General features: G+C 38.6%; 1 protein-coding gene across 1 annotated transcript in view; it reads left to right on the top strand.

Annotated features, from left to right (window-relative positions):
* Positions 1-17,641, top strand: part of KISS1R (KISS1 receptor) — a 648,022-nt gene that overhangs the window by 622,873 nt on the left and 7,508 nt on the right. Inside the window, 1 exon segment of the mRNA XM_053702823.1 lies at positions 10,343-10,581. Coding sequence (XP_053558798.1) covers positions 10,343-10,581 — 239 coding nt within the window.

The following is a 17,641-nucleotide window of genomic DNA, read 5'->3' as shown; positions in this document are numbered from 1 at the left end:
TACCCAATGCCTTTCCTTACAGCCCCTCCCCCTGATTTTCTGGCTCTTTAGCTTGAAGTGCCTTTGATATCCTCTGAATTGCAGTGGAGAGGCTTCAGGGGACAGTATTATAGAACAGACTGTGAGGTGACACAGCAAGCAAAACAACATTATTTCAAATTTAAGAAAGGGACGAGTAAAATGAGGACTGTGCTTTCAAACAATATCGTGATGTGGATTTCTCAGTAGTTAAAGTGGACAACTGCCTAAGGGCAGGTGGGTACCTTTTTGACTGGTCAGCTAATTTCCAGGTTAAGTTTTCAATGCACTTTTGATTATTGTACTCATGGTGTTGCGTGTATTTAGCTGACCAGTACAGCTTGGTTTGTGATATAGCAATAATGAAAGCACGTTAGTAATATGTATAAGTAGGCTAAACCAGTATATACAGATAGACAGACCTTACACATAAAGGGCCAAATTACAAGTGGAGCTGTATTTAATGCTCCCGCTCAAGCGCTAACTCCACTAGAAGTAAGTTTTTTATGCACGTCAGGTAGTGCTCATATGACAAGTTGAAAGAAAACAGTGTTCGCTTGTTAGCTAACCTGATGTGTGTTAAAAGCGAAGTTAGAATATCGTGCACGATAACGTATTCCCCCATAAAAGTCAATGGCGCATAAACTGATCGCATATTCTCAACTGCGCTAACCCGACATGAAAATATTAATTGTTCACAATCCAATATTCTTCACATAGCAGAATATGTTCTATTTATTCATAAATACATATATATATATATATATATATATATATATATATAGCGACAATAAAGAAAACTTGCACTCACTGGTATTTTCCAACACAATTTTACTGTGACCATGTAACGTTTCGAGGATAATATATCCCCTTCCTCAGGTCTGATTAATACCCACTAGCACCCTGGCTGACGTTATGAAGGTGAGAGTGCACATCCCTGCTACTATATATATATAAGGACAGAAATCCACAGTCCGCTGGGTGAAAAAACTTGCAAAAGTGGAAAGAATCATACACAGGCCAAACAAACATTGCAATACATCCTACGTGTTTCGTGCCTGTATTAGTATACATGATTATACATAGGTATACAGGGAGTGCAGAATTATTAGGCAAATTAATATTTTGACCACATCATCCTCTTTATGCATGTCGTCTTACTCCAAGCTGTATAGGCTCGAAAGCCTACTACCAATTAAGCATATTAGGTGATGTGCATCTCTGTAATGAGAAGGGGTGTGGTCTAATGACATCAACACCCTATATCAGGTGTGCATAATTATTAGGCAACTTCCTTTCCTTTGGCAAAATGGGTCAAAAGAAGGACTTGACAGGCTCAGAAAAGTAAAAAATAGTGAGATATCTTGCAGAGGGATGCAGCACTCTTAAAATTGCAAAGCTTCTGAAGCGTGATCATCAAACAATCAAGCGTTTCATTCAAAATAGTCAACAGGGTCGCAAGAAGCATGTGGAAAAACCAAGGCGCAAAATAACTGCCCATGAAGTGAGAAAAGTCAAGCGTGCAGCTGCCAAGATGCCACTTGCCACCAGTTTGGCCATATTTCAGAGCTGCAACATCACTGGAGTGCCCAAAAGCACAAGGCGTGCAATACTCAGAGACATGGCCAAGGTAAGAAAGGCTGAAAGACGACCACCACTGAACAAGACACACAAGCTGAAACGTCAAGACTGGGCCAAGAAATATCTCAAGACTGATTTTTCTAAGGTTTTATGGACTGAGGAAATGAGAGTGAGTCTTGATGGGCCAGATGGATGGGCCCGTGGCTGGATTGGTAAAGGGCAGAGAGCTCCAGTCCGACTCAGACGCCAGCAAGGTGGTGGTGGAGTACTGGTTTGGGCTGGTATCATCAAAGATGAGCTTGTGGGGCCTTTTCGGGTTGAGGATGGAGTCAAGCTCAACTCCCAGTCCTACTGCCAGTTTCTGGAAGACACCTTCTTCAAGCAGTGGTACAGGAAGAAGTCTGCATCCTTCAAGAAAAACATGATTTTCATGCAGGACAATGCTCCATCACACGCGTCCAAGTACTCCACAGCGTGGCTGGCAAGAAAGGGTATAAAAGAAGAAAATCTAATGACATGGCCTCCTTGTTCACCTGATCTGAACCCCATTGAGAACCTGTGGTCCATCATCAAATGTGAGATTTACAAGGAAGGAAAACAGTACACCTCTCTGAACAGTGTCTGGGAGGCTGTGGTTGCTGCTGCACGCAATGTTGATGGTGAACAGATCAAAACACTGACAGAATCCATGGATGGCAGGCTTTTGAGTGTCCTTGCAAAGAAAGGTGGCTATATTGGTCACTGATTTGTTTTTGTTTTGTTTTTGAATGTCAGAAATGTATATTTGTGAATGTTGAGATGTTATATTGGTTTCACTGGTAAAAATAAATAATTGAAATGGGTATATATTTGTTTTTTGTTAAGTTGCCTAATAATTATGCACAGTAATAGTCACCTGCACACACAGATATCCCCCTAAAATAGCTATAACTAAAAACAAACTAAAATCTTTGATATTAATTAGTTTTTTCGGTTCATTGAGAACATGGTTGTTGTTCAATAATAAAATTAATCCTCAAAAATACAACTTGCCTAATAATTCTGCACTCCCTGTAGATATAAACCAATATATATAGGAATATCTAATTATAAATACCTATAACGTATTCCCCTATGTGAAGAACATTGGAAATACACAGTATAACACTTTATTAAATATGAATATCGCATAGCTATGTTATGACATGTTTTCATCTACTTAACAGCAAAGGGCTCCAATGCACTTATATATATTTCTATACATGAACACATATGTATTTATGTGTTTATAGGTGTATAAATGTCTGTAAATACATATATACATATATAACTACATAATACTTTTTTGTTTTGCGAAACAGTTAACCAAAACTCTGAGGACACAGTAATCATTCTTAGATAAATTGTATGTACTTATGCCACACACAAAAATAGTCATGTCTAACCTTCAATCAGGCATAATGGAACAGGCGCTCAATTTTGCACATGTGTATTGAATGCCAGTGTCAGTCAAAGCACTTGCTCAGCACATATTGCATTGCTACAATTTTCTTATCTTTAATACTGTACAGTATACACAGGTCAATCATTCCCTTGATTAATTATTATGGATACTAGAACTAATAAACAATAACAATTTTATTTTTAATTGTAGAAAACAATTGTATAGTATTTAGCTAATCGACAATTTACTTTAGAATTTACTCTCTACATCTGGGTCATCTGTTCACTTTCAATGTATGATTTGCATCTTGACTGACATTTTCTTAAATACCAAATTAAAACTGAAGATAGTAAACAGAATTGGACATTTGTAAAACTACAAAACCTCTGACTTAAATTATTAGGGCCAGCAATCAAAAAGTAAATGAGTAAATATACCCATAGAAAGCTGCCTATTTAGCCTAATGAGAAAGTCCAGTTCTGTGAATTCCAACTAATAATTTGCTACAGAACAAATATTTTTGGAAAAACTAATGTGGTTCTTTGTTGCATGTTTTACCATAACACTCATCCTTCTGAGATTGTAAATAATTTAATAGTATCATAAGACATTAATGTATAATAATCAAACTTAAAGGGACAGTAAACACCTTGGCCTAGATTTAGAGTTTGGCGGTAGCCGTCAAAACCAGCGTTAGAGGCTCCTAACGCTGGTTTTAGGCTACTGCCGGTATTTGGAGTCAGTCAGGAAAGGGTCTAACGCTCACTTTGCAGCCGCGACTTTTCCATACCACAGATCCCCTTACGTCAATTGCGTATCCTATCTTTTCAATGGGATCTTTCTAACTCCGGTATTTAGAGTCGTGGCTGAAGTGAGCGTTAGAAATCTAACGACAAAACTCCAGCCACAGAAAAAAGTCAGTAGTTAAGAGCTTTCTGGGCTAACGCCGGTTTATAAAGCTCTTAACTACTGTGCTCTAAAGTACACTAACACCCATAAACTACCTATGTACCCCTAAACCGAGGTCCCCTCACATCTCCGCCACTCGATTACATTTTTTTAACCCCTAATCTGCCGACCGCCACCTACGTTATACTTATGTACCCCTAATCTGCTGCCCCTAACACCGCCGACCCCTATATTATATTTATTAACCCCAAATCTGCCCCCCTCAACATCGCCTACACCTGCCTACACTTATTAACCCCTAATCTGCCGAGCGGATCTCACCGCTACTATAATAAAGTTATTAACCCCTAATCCGCCTCACTCCCGCCTCAATAACCCTATAATAAATAGTATTAACCCCTAATCTGCCCTCCCTAACATCGCACACACCTAACTTCAATTATTAACCCCTAATCTGCCGACCGAATCTCGCCGCTACTGTAATAAATGGATTAACCCCTAAAGCTAAGTCTAACCCTAACACTAACACCCCCCTAAGTTAAATATAATTTAAATCTAACGAAATAAATGAACTCTTATTAAATAAATTATTCCTATTTAAAGCTAAATACTTACCTGTAAAATAAACCCTAATATAGCTACAATATAAATTATAATTATATTATAGCTATTTTAGGATTAATATTTATTTTACAGGCAACTTTGCATTTATTTTAACCAGGTACAATAGATATTAAATAGTTAATAACTATTTAATAGTTACCTAGTTAAAATAATTACAAAATTACCTGTAAAATAAATCCTAACCTAAGTTACAATTAAACCTAACACTACACTATCAATAAATAAATTAAATACAATTCCTACAAATAAATACAATGAAATAAACTAACTAAAGTACAAAAAATAAAAAAGAACTAAGTTACAAAAAATAAAAAAATATTTACAAACATTAGAAAAATATTACAACAATTTTAAACTAATTACACCTACTCTAAGCCCCGTAATAAAATAACAAAGCCCCCCAAAATAAAAAAATGCCCTACCCTATTCTAAATTAAAAAAGTTCAAAGCTCTTTTACCTTACCAGCCCTGAACAGGGCCCTTTGCGGGGCATGCCCCAAAGAATTCAGCTCTTTTGCCTGTAAAAAAAACACATACAATACCCCCCCCCAACATTACAACCCACCACCCACATACCCCTAATCTAACCCAAACCCCCCTTAAATAAACCTAACACTAAGCCCCTGAAGATCTTCCTACCTTATCTTCACCATACCAGGTTCACTGATCGGTCCTCGGAAGTCTTGATCCAAGCCTCGGAAGTGTTGATCCAAGCCCAAGTGGGGGGCTGAAGAGTGACGTCCATCCTCGGGCTGAAGTCTGGATCCAAGCGGCGACTGAAGAAATCCATCATCGGGCTGAAGTCGGAAGTCCATCATCGGAACATCCTCTTCTCCCGACGCCTACTCGCCGAATGACGGTTCCTTTAAATGACGTCATCCAAGATGGCGTCCGTCGAATTCCGATTGGCTGATAGGATTCTATCAGCCAATCGGAATTAAGGTAGGAAAATTCTGATTGGCTGATGGAATCAGCCAATCAGATTGAAGTTCAATCCGATTGGCTGATCTGATCAGCCAATCAGATTGAGCTCGCATTCTATTGGCTGTTCCGATCAGCCAATAGAATGTGAGCTCAATCTGATTGGCTGATTCCATCAGCCAATCAGAATTTTCCTACCTTAATTCCGATTGGCTGATAGAATCCTATCAGCCAATCGGAATTCGACGGGTGCCATCTTTGATGACGTCATTTAAAGGAACCGTCATTCGGCGAGTAGGCATCGGGAGAAGAGGATGTTCCGTGTCGGCTGGAAGATGATGGCTCCGGAAGAAAGAAGATTGAAGATGCTGCTTGATAGAAGACTTCATCCCGATGATGGACTTCCGACTTCAGCCCGATGATGGAGTTCTTCAGTCGCCGCTTGGATCCAGACTTCAGCCCGATGATGGACATCACTCTTCAGCCCCCCGCTTGGGCTTGGATCAACACTTCCGAGGCTTGGATCAAGACTTCCGAGGACCGATCGGTGAACCTGGTATGGTGAAGATAAGGTAGGAAGATCTTCAGGGGCTTAGTGTTAGGTTTATTTAAGGGGGGTTTGGGTTAGAGGGGTGTTAGTGTTAGGGTTAGACTTAGCTTTAGGGGTTAATACATTTATTAGAATAGCGGTGAGCTCCAGTCGGCAGATTAGGGGTTAATGTTTGAAGTTAGGTGTCGGCGATGTTAGGGAGGGCAGATTAGGGGTTAATACTATTTATTATGGGGTTAGTGAGGCGGATTAGGGGTTAATAACTTTATTATAATAGCGGTGCGGTCCGCTCGGCAGATTAGGGGTTGATAAGTGTAGGCAGGTGGAGGCGACGTTGTGGGGGGCAGATTAGGGGTTAATAAATATAATATAGGGGTTGGCGGTGTTAGGGGCAGCAGATTAGGGGTACATAGGGATAATGTAAGTAGCGGCGGTTTACGGAGCGGCAGATTAGGGGTTAAAAAAAATATGCAGGGGTCAGCGATAGCGGGGGCGGCAGAATAGGGGTTAATAAGTGTAAGGTTAGGGGTGTTTAGACTCGGGGTACATGTTAGAGTGTTAGGTGCAGACGTAGGAAGTGTTTCCCCATAGCAAACAATGGGGCTGCGTTAGGAGCTGAACGCGGCTTTTTTGCAGGTGTTAGGTTTTTTTTCAGCTCAAACAGCCCCATTGTTTTCTATGGGGGAATCGTGCACGAGCACGTTTTTTAAGCTGGCCGCGTCCGTAAGCACCGCTGGTATCGAGAGTTGAAGTTGCGTTAAATATGCTCTACGCTCCTTTTTTGGAGCCTAACACAGCCATTCTGTGAACTCTCAATACCAGCGGTATTTAAAAGGTGTGGCCAGAAAAAAGCACGCGTAGCTAACGCACCCCTTTGGCCGCAGAACTCTAAATCTAGGTGCTTGTAAGTACAAGACATTAACCCCTTAGTGACCAGAGCACTTTTCCATTTTCTGTCCGTTTGGGACCAAGGCTATTTTTACATTTCTGTGGTGTTTGTGTTTAGCTGAAATTTTCCTCTTCCTCATTTACTGTACCCACACATATTATATACCGTTTTTTTCGCCATTAAATGGACTTTCTAAAGATACCATTATTTTCATCATATCTTATCATTTACTATAAAAAAAAATATAAAATATGAGTAAAAATGGAAAAAAACACACTTTTTCTAACTTTGAACCCCAAAATCTGTTACATATCTACAACCACCAAAAAACACCCATGCTAAATAGTTTCTAAATTTTGTCCTGAGTTTAGAAATACCCAATGTTAACATGTTCTTTGCTTTTTTTGTAACTTATAGGGCCATAAATACAAGTAGCACTTTCCTATTTTCAAACCATTTTTTTTTCAAAATTAGCGCTAGTTACATTGGGACACTGATATCTTTCAGGAATCCCTGAATATCCATTGACATGTATATATATTTTTTTTAGAAGACATCCCAAAGTATTGATCTAGGCCCATTTTGGTATATTTCATGCCACCATTTCACCGCCAAATGCTATCAAATACAAAAAATCGTTCACTTTTTCACAAATTGTTTCACAAACTTTCAGTTTCTCACTGAAATTATTTACAAACTGCTTGTGCAATTATGGCATAAATGGTTGTAAATTCTTCTCTGGGATCCCCTTTGTTCAAAAATATTAGACATATATGGCTTTGGCATTGCTTTTTGGTAATTAGAAGGCCGCTAAATGCCACTGCGCACCACACGTGTATTATGCCCAGCAGTGTAGGGGTTAATTAGGGAGCATGTAAGGAGCTTTTTGGGGTATTTTTAGCTTTAGTGTAGTGTAGTAGACAACCCCAAGTATTTATCTAGGCCCATTTTGGTATATTTCATGCCACCATTTCACCGCCAAATGCGATCAAATTAAAAAAAAACGTTCAATTTTTCACAATTTTAGGTTTCTCACTGAAATCATTTACAAACGGCTTGTGCAATTATGGCACAAATGGTTGTAAATGCTTCTCTGGGATCCCCTTTGTTCATAAATAGCAGACATATATGACTTTGGCGTTGCTTTTTGGTCATTAGAATGCTGCTAAATGGCGCTGCGCATCACACGTGTATTATGGCTAGCAGTGAAGGGGTTAATTAGGTAGCTTGTAGGGAGCTTGCAGGGTTAATTTTAGCTTTAGTGTAAAGATCAGCCTCCCACCTGAAACATCAGACCCCCTGATCCCTCCCAAACATCTCTCTTCCCTCCCCTACCCCACAAATGTCCCAGCCATCTTAAGTACTGGCAGAAACTCTGCCAGTACTAAAATAAAAGGAAAATTTGGGCTTTTTTGTGCATTTTTTTTTAGCATATTTACATATGCTTCTGTGTAGGATCCCCCTTAGCCCCCAACCTCACTGATCCCCCACCAAACAGCTCTCTAACCCTCCCCCTCTGACTTAATGTGCGCCATCTTGGGTACTGGCAGCTGTCTGCCAGTACCCATTTTAGTGAATAATATGCTTTTTTTTATTAAAAAAATGTCCCTTTTCTGTAGTGTAGCTTCCCCCCCCCAATACCAACCCCCACCCCTTCCAGATCCCTTAGATGCTTTTGAAATAAAAGTGTATTTTATTTTTTTTTACATTTTACTTTTAACTTTTTTTCTGTAGTGTAGCGGTTCCCACCCGCTCCCGCCCCGTGCACGCGCCCGCCCGCCGCGCCCCGCGCGTGCCTCCAAAGGCTCCGCCCCCGATCCCGCCCCCCTCCACCTTCCAGAGCTCACCGATGGCCGCCCACCCGCCTCCCAAGTCGGCTCCCACCCACCAACGATACCGGCCATCGATGTCCGGTGCAGAGAGGGCCACAGAGTGGCTCTCTCTGCATCGGATGGCCAGAAAGTGTTATTGCAGGATGCCTCGATGTCGAGGCATCACTGCAATAACTGGAAAGCAGCTGGAAGCGAGCAGGATCGCTTCCAGCTGCTTTCCAGACTGAGGACGTGCAGGGTACGTCCTTGGTCGTTAACTGACATCCTTTAGAGGACATACCCTGCACGTCCTCAGTCGTTAAGGGGTTAATGTAATGCTGCCAAACTCCACCTACCTTTTGCCTTATTTGAAAGAGCCAATTTGAGCTTTAGCCTACAGACAACAAGGCTAGTCACAGTAATAAAGTTAGCATAAAGTGAATTGTTTTGCAGTTCTCATCTGATAAAGCAAATTAGGGAAAGCTATGTAGAAGAGTTAGCCTTAAAAAGTCAGCAGGGTGCATTTCAATTTCTGAGAATTAGAAATTGCTCAGTTTTTTAGAGCTACATTTCATGAAATAGGCAAAATAAATAATGAAGCTATATTGCAAAGTTGTTTTAGTACACATAACTAAACATTTTATTTAAAAATCTCAAGGTGTTTACTCTCCCTTTAATATGCTGTGTTTTTTACTTCCCGCTTTGGAGTTGTGAATATTTTGGCTTTATTTATTTCATAGATCTGCTGTTTACAAATCACTCACCATTTTTGTTCCTAAAGAGATATAAACACAATTAATTCAACATCAGCACTATATATTTATTTTTTACATACTCCATAAAATTGAAAATGTTTTCAGGGGATAAATCCTTTTAATCAACTCAAGAATAATTCATTCTCAGTGTACCATTTAAATAAAATAAAAAAATCCAATTTACTTTTTTTTTATTTATCACTTTCTCTTTATATCAGTTGTTGAAATGCAGCTCAATTTCATGAGAGCATACTGAGGTAAGCTCAGGAGAGTGCCTTAAGCACTGTATGGTAGAAATCTTTACAACCATGAGGTTACTCACAATACTTTAGAAAAACCTAGGCATAAAATAATCCACATAGAAGTTAATGGGGATTTTCTGTTGATAATCATAAGGGAATAAATGCCCTATCATCCGTGAGTTCACCAATTCGGATTGTGATCAACCCCAATGACTGTAGCAATACTATAATTACAGTGCTCCTGAGCCTACCTCCATATACTAATGAAAAGCAGCCACATATCAACCAAGGGCACCAAAAGAATAGTTATTCTTTTAATTTAATGCACTAAATTATTTTGCACAATAGAAAAAAAGGAACTACTGTGAGACTGGAAAGGGAATCAAAAATGGGGGTTGATCACAACTCTTTAAAAAAAGCTCTTTAACTCTTTCAAAAAAGATCACCATGAAATATATTTGTAGAAAAATAACTTGAATAGCTTTTCTAAGGGATTGTGATCAACTCCAGTATTTGTTACATGTCTGTGCTGTAGCATAAAATATAAGGTTTGCAATCAAATTGGAAGAATGTGGAAGTTCAAAATAATGACCAATAATTACTTGTCTTTCCATTGCAGGCTCCTTCATTGTTTCAATACCAGTCCCTATTTATAATCAGCTCACAGAGCGCGATTGGTATGGTCCCCAGATGTACTGTGTTGAGTCCTTTCCATCTATTTCTCATGAGAAAGCTTTTATCCTGTACAACTTCTTGGCAGTCTACTTGCTCCCACTGCTAACCATCTGCATCTGCTACTCTGCCATGGTCTACCAGATGGGTCGTCCTTCTGTGGAACCCGCTGATAACAGTTATCAGGTGATTTGCTGATGGGGGGGAAGGATATGAAAACAGGGAGACATTTGCAACTCAAATTTATATTACATCATCAGTATGATAGGATTACAGTTTGTTTATAGTTCCGAATCCCATTATTTGCAGATATGACGTCATAGTCGTAAATCACTTTCTATAACAAAATTAGATCTGCTAACTTTCTATCGATATATATATGTGTGTGTAGACATATTTATCTGGGTATGAGAAAAACATAAGACTATCCTACAAACTAATTAAAGGGACATAAAAGTGTACAAAGAAAATGTTCTACTGCGTTTATTATTGTGCTATTGCTTGCATATAACTATGTGTTTAACCCCAAATCAGCAATACATTACTGGAACCTAGCTGATCACATCTGGTGAGCCAGTAACAAGAGAAAATGTGCATAGCCACAAATTACCAACTAGTTGCAAGTACTGTATTTCTGCTGATAAGCCTATCTAGGTATGCTTTTCAACAAAGAAAACCAAGAGAAGCTAAGTAAACTTAATTATAGATGTTGCAACTTCCTTTATTGCATACCCCATCTCAACCATGGAAGTTTAATTATTTGCTTTCTTGTCCCTTTAAGTTTACATTGAATATGAAGTATGGGGCTTTTTTCTTACCTGTGCAAGACACATATGACTGAGAAATGCAATACTAACACTCTTTACATAAACACAAGAAATGTCTATAAAGAGGCCGAATTATCAAGGCGACAAATGTGCTGCATTCGCCGGGACCAATACGCTCGCCTAACAATCAGCCAATAGGATTGAGCTTGCATTCTATTGGATGATTGGAATAGAATGCAAGCTCAATCCTATTGGCTGATTGGATCAGCCAATAGGATTAAAGCTCAATCCTATTGGCTGATTGCAACAGCCAATAGGATTTTCCCCCTTAATTCCTATTGGCTGATAGAATTCTATCAGCCAATCGGAATGTAAGAGATGCCATCTTGGATGACGTAATTTAAAGGAAACTTCATTCTTCAGTCGCCAATAGGATGAAAGCTCAATCCTATTGGCTGATTGCAACAGCCAATAGGAATTTCCCCCTTAATTCCTATTGGCTGATAGAATTCTATCAGCCAATCGGAATGTAAGAGATGCCATCTTGGATGACGTAATTTAAAGGAAACTTCATTCTTCAGTCGCCGTCATAAGAAGAGGATGCTCTGCGCCAGATGTCTTGAAGATGAAGCCGCTCTGCACCAGATGGATGAAGTTAGAATATGCCGTCTGGATGAAGACTTCTGTCCACTTGGAGGAAGACTTCGGCACGCTTGGATGAAGACTTCTGCCGGCTTCGCTGAGGACTTCTGTCGCTTGGATGAGGATGGATGTCCGGTCTGTAAGTGGATCTTCGGGGTTAGTGTTAGGTTTTTTTAAGGGCTTATTGGGTGGGTTTTATTTTTAGGTTAGGAACTTTGGGCTGAAAAAGAGCTAAATGCCCTTTTAAGGGCAATGCCCATACAAATGCCCTTTTCAGGGCAATGGGGAGCTTAGGTTTTTTTAGATAGGTTTTTATTTGGGGGGGTTTGGTTGTATGGGTGGTGGGTTTTACTGTTGGGGGGTGTTTGTATTTTATTTTACAGGTAAAAGAGCTGATTTCTTTTGGGCAATGCCCCGCAAAAGGCCCTTTTAAGGGCCATTGGTAGTTTATTGTAGGCTAGGGTTTTTTTTTATTTTGGGGGGCTTTTTTTATTTTGATAGGGCTATTAGATTAGGTGTAATTAGTTTAAATATTTGATCATTTATTTTTTATTTTGTGTAACTGAGTGTTTTTTATTTTGTGTAACTTAGTTAGGGTTAGGTTTTTAAATATGTAATATAGTTAATTTAATTTGTAGTTGAATGTAATTTTAGTATAATAGTTAGGGTAGGTTAATTAATAGTTTAATATAGTTTAATTTAATTTTAGTATAATAGTTAGGGTAGGTTAATTATTAGTTTAATATAGTTTAATGTAATTTTAGTATAATTGTTAGGGTAGGTTAATTAATAGTTTAATATAGTCTAATTGAATTCTACAGGTAAGTTTACAATTATTATAAGATAGGGATGAGTTAATATTTAATGTAAAGTTAGTGGGTTGTTAGGTTTAGGGGTTAATAGCTTAATTTAGTTTATGGCGATGTGGGGGGCTGGCGGTTTAGGGGTTAATAGGTTTAGTAAGTGGTAGTGATGTGGGAGGCCAGGGGATTAGGGGTTAATACATTTAGTTGCAGAGGGGTCCGGGAGAGGCGGGATAGGGGTTAATACATTTAGTTAGTTGTGGTGGGCTCCAGGAGCAGCGGGATAGGGGTTAATAACTTTATTAGAGTTGCGGTGGGCTCCGGGAGCGGAGGGATAGGGGTTAATATATGTATTTAGTTGCAGCGGTGTCCGGGAGCGGTGGGATAGGGGTTAATAACATTATGTAGGTGGCGGCAATGTTGGGGCGGCAGATTAGGGGTGTTTAGACTAGGGGCTTATGTTAGGGTGTTAGGTGTAAACGTAATTTGTTTTCTACCATAGAAATCAATGGGATATCTGGCAGCATCGAACATAAGCTTTCACTGCTTTCAGACTCCCATTGATTCCTATGGAATCCGCGGCCTCCAGGGTGGCAGATTGAAAACCAGGTGCGCTGGGCCGGAATAGTTGCGAGCGTACCTGTAAGAAATTTGATAAATGGCAACAGTTGTCAGATAGTGCTGAATTTGTATTCGGAACATCTGTAATGATGTAAACATCGATCTGTGTCGGATTGAGACCGGATCGTATGTTACGTCACAAATTTCTACTTTTTGCCGGTCTGTAGGCTTTGATAAATAGGTTGAATCAGGCTCGCCACAATTACGCTGCGGAATTCCAGTGTATTTGCGGTTGACGGCTTGATAAATATCCCTCAAAGTCTAAACTTGTTTCAAATTCCCTAGTTGTTATGGCAATTCCTTCTTCTATCTGTCAGTGAGGCTGTTTCTATGGCGGTTTCTATGGGATACTGGTTCAAGACTAGATTTGTAATCTGTAGTACCAATAAAGCTAATTTGGGACGCATCAATAGCAAACATATGCATGCATTATTGATACACTGATAACCCTTGTGAAGTATATTGACCTTGTGTTGTATCTTCCTTTTGCAAATCTTATTAAGTTGTTTTGATTTTTTTTATTCTGTTTTTTTTTTTTTTACTTACGTTGTTGTAGACTGTTTTATCAAGAAAACTTTTTTTACCATTTTCATTTGTTTTTTCTGTAAAGTTTTGAAGACATTTTTATGATCCCATTGTCCTTTTCAGTAAAATTTGTTCTGTGTACCAGGAGCTCAATGGTTACGAGATAGATGTTGCTCCATTGATGATAATCACTACTGCATTGTAACTCCTAGATCATATAACGATAGGTTTTATGAATCATGGCCAATGACTCCCTAGACCCTAGTTTTAAAGTATAAAGATAGGTTTGCCAAGGATGATGTGCTTAAAAATAACTAGTTAAAATGAGAGTTCCCTCATTTGAAAGAAGAGTACCTTCACCCATATGAGGGATCTCATAACCTTATTACTATTATGCATTTGCTATGATTATAGTAATTATCTAATAGTTCTACTATATATTCCATCATTTTAATACATAGATTGAAAAAGATCATATCTCCAAATACATCATATATCAATTGCAGATATTCTTGCAATCATTAGATAGGTATTTTTCTCTTAGAAGTTTTTTCTCTTTTTTTCTGACCACCCTACACAGAAAGCTTTCTGCCAATGCCCTTTTTTTGTCCCAGGTATAATTTTTATTTTTCAAAGTTCAATAAATGGACTCTTGTTTCATAACCTTTGATGGCTCTCCATAAATATTAACCCTTTAAGGACACAGCTTTTAGTTTGCTCAATTGTTTTATGACGGAAAGATTCCGTCATATGTCCTTAAGAGGTTAAATATAACAATAATGTCTCATGCAGTGTAGTAGTGTAACACAGCTAAATCGCCCAGGTCCTGATGTTAGATTGTAATAAACTTCCCAGAAGCCCTAAACTAGTTAAAGCTCATGCCCCACTGGTAAACTTGATGGCATTAGTGTAGTACTGCATAGGGTGACCATATTGCCGCTTTAAAAAGGGACACATATGAACAGTACATATGTCAGGGCTGTTTTCAGTGCTGTGTAAAGACATGTTTTGTCTAAGAAGATGAAAAAAGAAGAGGACGCCTCATAGTGTGGTATGACCTTTACGATAAGGTGAATATAATGGTAAAAAGAGGCTTACCAGAGGTAGTGGCACTGTGCTGTGACCAGTGCTAACATACGGACTGACACTTTCAGCGACCAGCACACTTAATCCCAGGAATCCTGAACGGGAACAGATAGTATCAGGTACAGCGTCTCAGAGTGAGGAAGCAAACAGGCAGACTAGTGCTAGCCACGGCTAGCACACTTATACCCAGGTATTCCTGTCGGGAATAGTTTATGTAAGCTGCAGCGTCTCAAAATGAGGAACCGGATCACACCGGTGACAATAAAAACTGGCTGACAACTTCGGTAATATTTAAAAGGTATACGCTTTATTTACAAACAACGCGTTTCTCGACAACAGACTGGTCGTTTCATCAGGTGATTTTTAAAAAGCGGATCTTTGTCTAAGAACCCTGACATATGTATTTTTCATATGTGTCCCTTTTTAAAGCGGCAATATGGTTACCCTAGTACTGCAAAAAGTAATTACATTGCTGAAGAGACTGAAGTTGGTAGTTGGTTCATGGACAGGATTGGTTCAGGGAAGACAGGTGTTTACCCAAGCCAAGACTCATATACAATTAATTAGTCAGAAAAAGCATCTAAACAGGAGCAGGATGCAAACTCAGAATCAGTTCAAGACAGCGGTGAAATATGGAAGAACTTATCTTGCAGGTATCCAAAAAATTGCATGCCCTATCTGAATCATGAAAGTTTAATTTGGACTAGACTGTCCCTTTAAGTCAATACTCGTGCTAATTATGGTCTAAACTCCTACATCATCAATATGATTGAAACTAGTCTAACAAATTAACAATACAAAATGGTGAACTCTTGTAATGGGTGTTAATGCAATTGACAGTTTGGCTTATAAAATAAGTGTACTTGCAACAAAACATTAATAAGGAGGGTAATTTGCATGTACCCTAGAGAGCTTTCAGAGAAAACATGTTGCATGCATCAAACCAGGCATCAGCTAAAGCTGCAAACCAGGATGCTGAAGCAGCGAGTAACCCTAAATATTTACTGCCAGCGTGGGTGACCTGTATAGGGACAATTGATTGCCTAAACATATTCAGGGGTGCACACATTTCAAGATGGCTCCCAAGAATATTAATTTAGATGATTTATGATTAAAACTTCTCAACAGAGCATCAAGTTTAAAATTCTCCAGTCACACTCAGTATGCAACATTAAAATGACAACACAAGAAAAACTGAACTCAGCAAAATATTTGCCTCATAGCTGACCTTAGATATTCAAAGTTTTAATGAATATTCAAAGGAAGAGGAGATTTAGTGAAGTTCAGCACTGCACATCAGATCTTGCAAGAATTGTTATAATACAGAGGCTGTCGTTCTTCTATAACTCTTGTCTTGCGTTTCTGAGTTTTTACCATTTTCCTCATTAGACCTGCGCCTGTTATTGCACATTTGTTAGACCTTATTTTGCTTGTTTTTTGCAATCTGCAGTAATGGCATGAAAGTCCAAATTAAACTTTCATAATTCAAAAAGAGCGTGCAATTAATCAATGTAGTTCCATTATCAAACAAATTGTTCAATCTTTTTATGAGCACACTTTCTGAGGCACCGGCTCCTACTGAGCATGTGCAAGAGTTCATAGTATATATCTTTATGAGTATGTGATGGGTTGATGGCTGTCACATGGTACAGGGGACAGGGAAATGAAAGGTAACTTTTACATTTATATTTGTAAGAAAATAAGTTTCTTCTTTTTTTTCAATTCAAAGCAGGTGTAATTCCATTCTCATTGTATTACAGATTTGTTGATTGTGCTATTGTATTGTATTTAAACTAAACTTTTTAGTTTCTTTTTAGTATTATCCACCAGACCACAATTTTTATTTTACTGTCCTCACTGGGCTGAGAGGTGCCTTTTTATTCCATAGAGAGAGACTTTGTCTAACTACACCAATAGATAAAAATAATATTGCACATTTTTCCTCACTAGTCATAAATTGACTAAGCTCTTACTGTTTACAGATCTATATTGTTAATGCATTTACATTTTCTACGATTGCTTTGACAGCTTTTGATGAATCAGTTTAATAGGGTGTATTTTTATGACAACCTTATGTTATTTAGAATGATTTTAAACAGATTAAAAACCTTTACAACTTAGAAAGAAAAGCATTTATAGAATAGATACACAAATATTGTAACAGATATTACAAGCATGTAGAAGAAGTTTAAAAGACACAGAAATTATGATATCATTTATATAGTGACATAAGGCCCCATTTATTAAACTGTTTCGGGCTCCAGCATTTTAGGCTAACCTAAAATTCAGGCCACTTAAAATGCAGTGGATTGAAATCATCGGGATGATTGATAGCCCCTGCTTGCGGCCGATGGGCTGTCAGCAAGCATGGTGTAGCATTTAGCGCTTTCGCTAGAGCGCTAATAGCACTAGAAGTAAACTTTTTGTGAGCATTGGGTTGTACTCCTATTATGAGTTGAAAGTAAAAAGTTATCCCTCTAACCTGACGTCTGTAAAAATCCAAACTTAGAATATCGGGCATGCAATAACCTATATGCCCATAGAAGACAACAAAGAAAAAAATGGAAAAAACCCTAACACGCTACACGCGTGCAAACCTGATCCCATATTCTCATGTGCACTAACCCGAGATGAAAATTTTAATATTTTACATTCCAATGTTCTGCACACAGCAGAATATGTTCAATGTATTCATATGTATATGTTTTAGACTTGTGCATGATCGAAAAATTTGGTTTGCTTCGTTTCGATTCGGGCCGTAAAAAAATTTGGTTTGAGACATTCGTAATAATTCGGTATGTG

This window comes from Bombina bombina, chromosome 2, assembly GCF_027579735.1.
Source record: "Bombina bombina isolate aBomBom1 chromosome 2, aBomBom1.pri, whole genome shotgun sequence".
Taxonomy (NCBI): domain Eukaryota; kingdom Metazoa; phylum Chordata; class Amphibia; order Anura; family Bombinatoridae; genus Bombina; species Bombina bombina.
The sequence above is the reverse complement of the archived record's forward strand: the minus strand, read 5'-3'. Positions and strand labels throughout refer to the sequence as shown.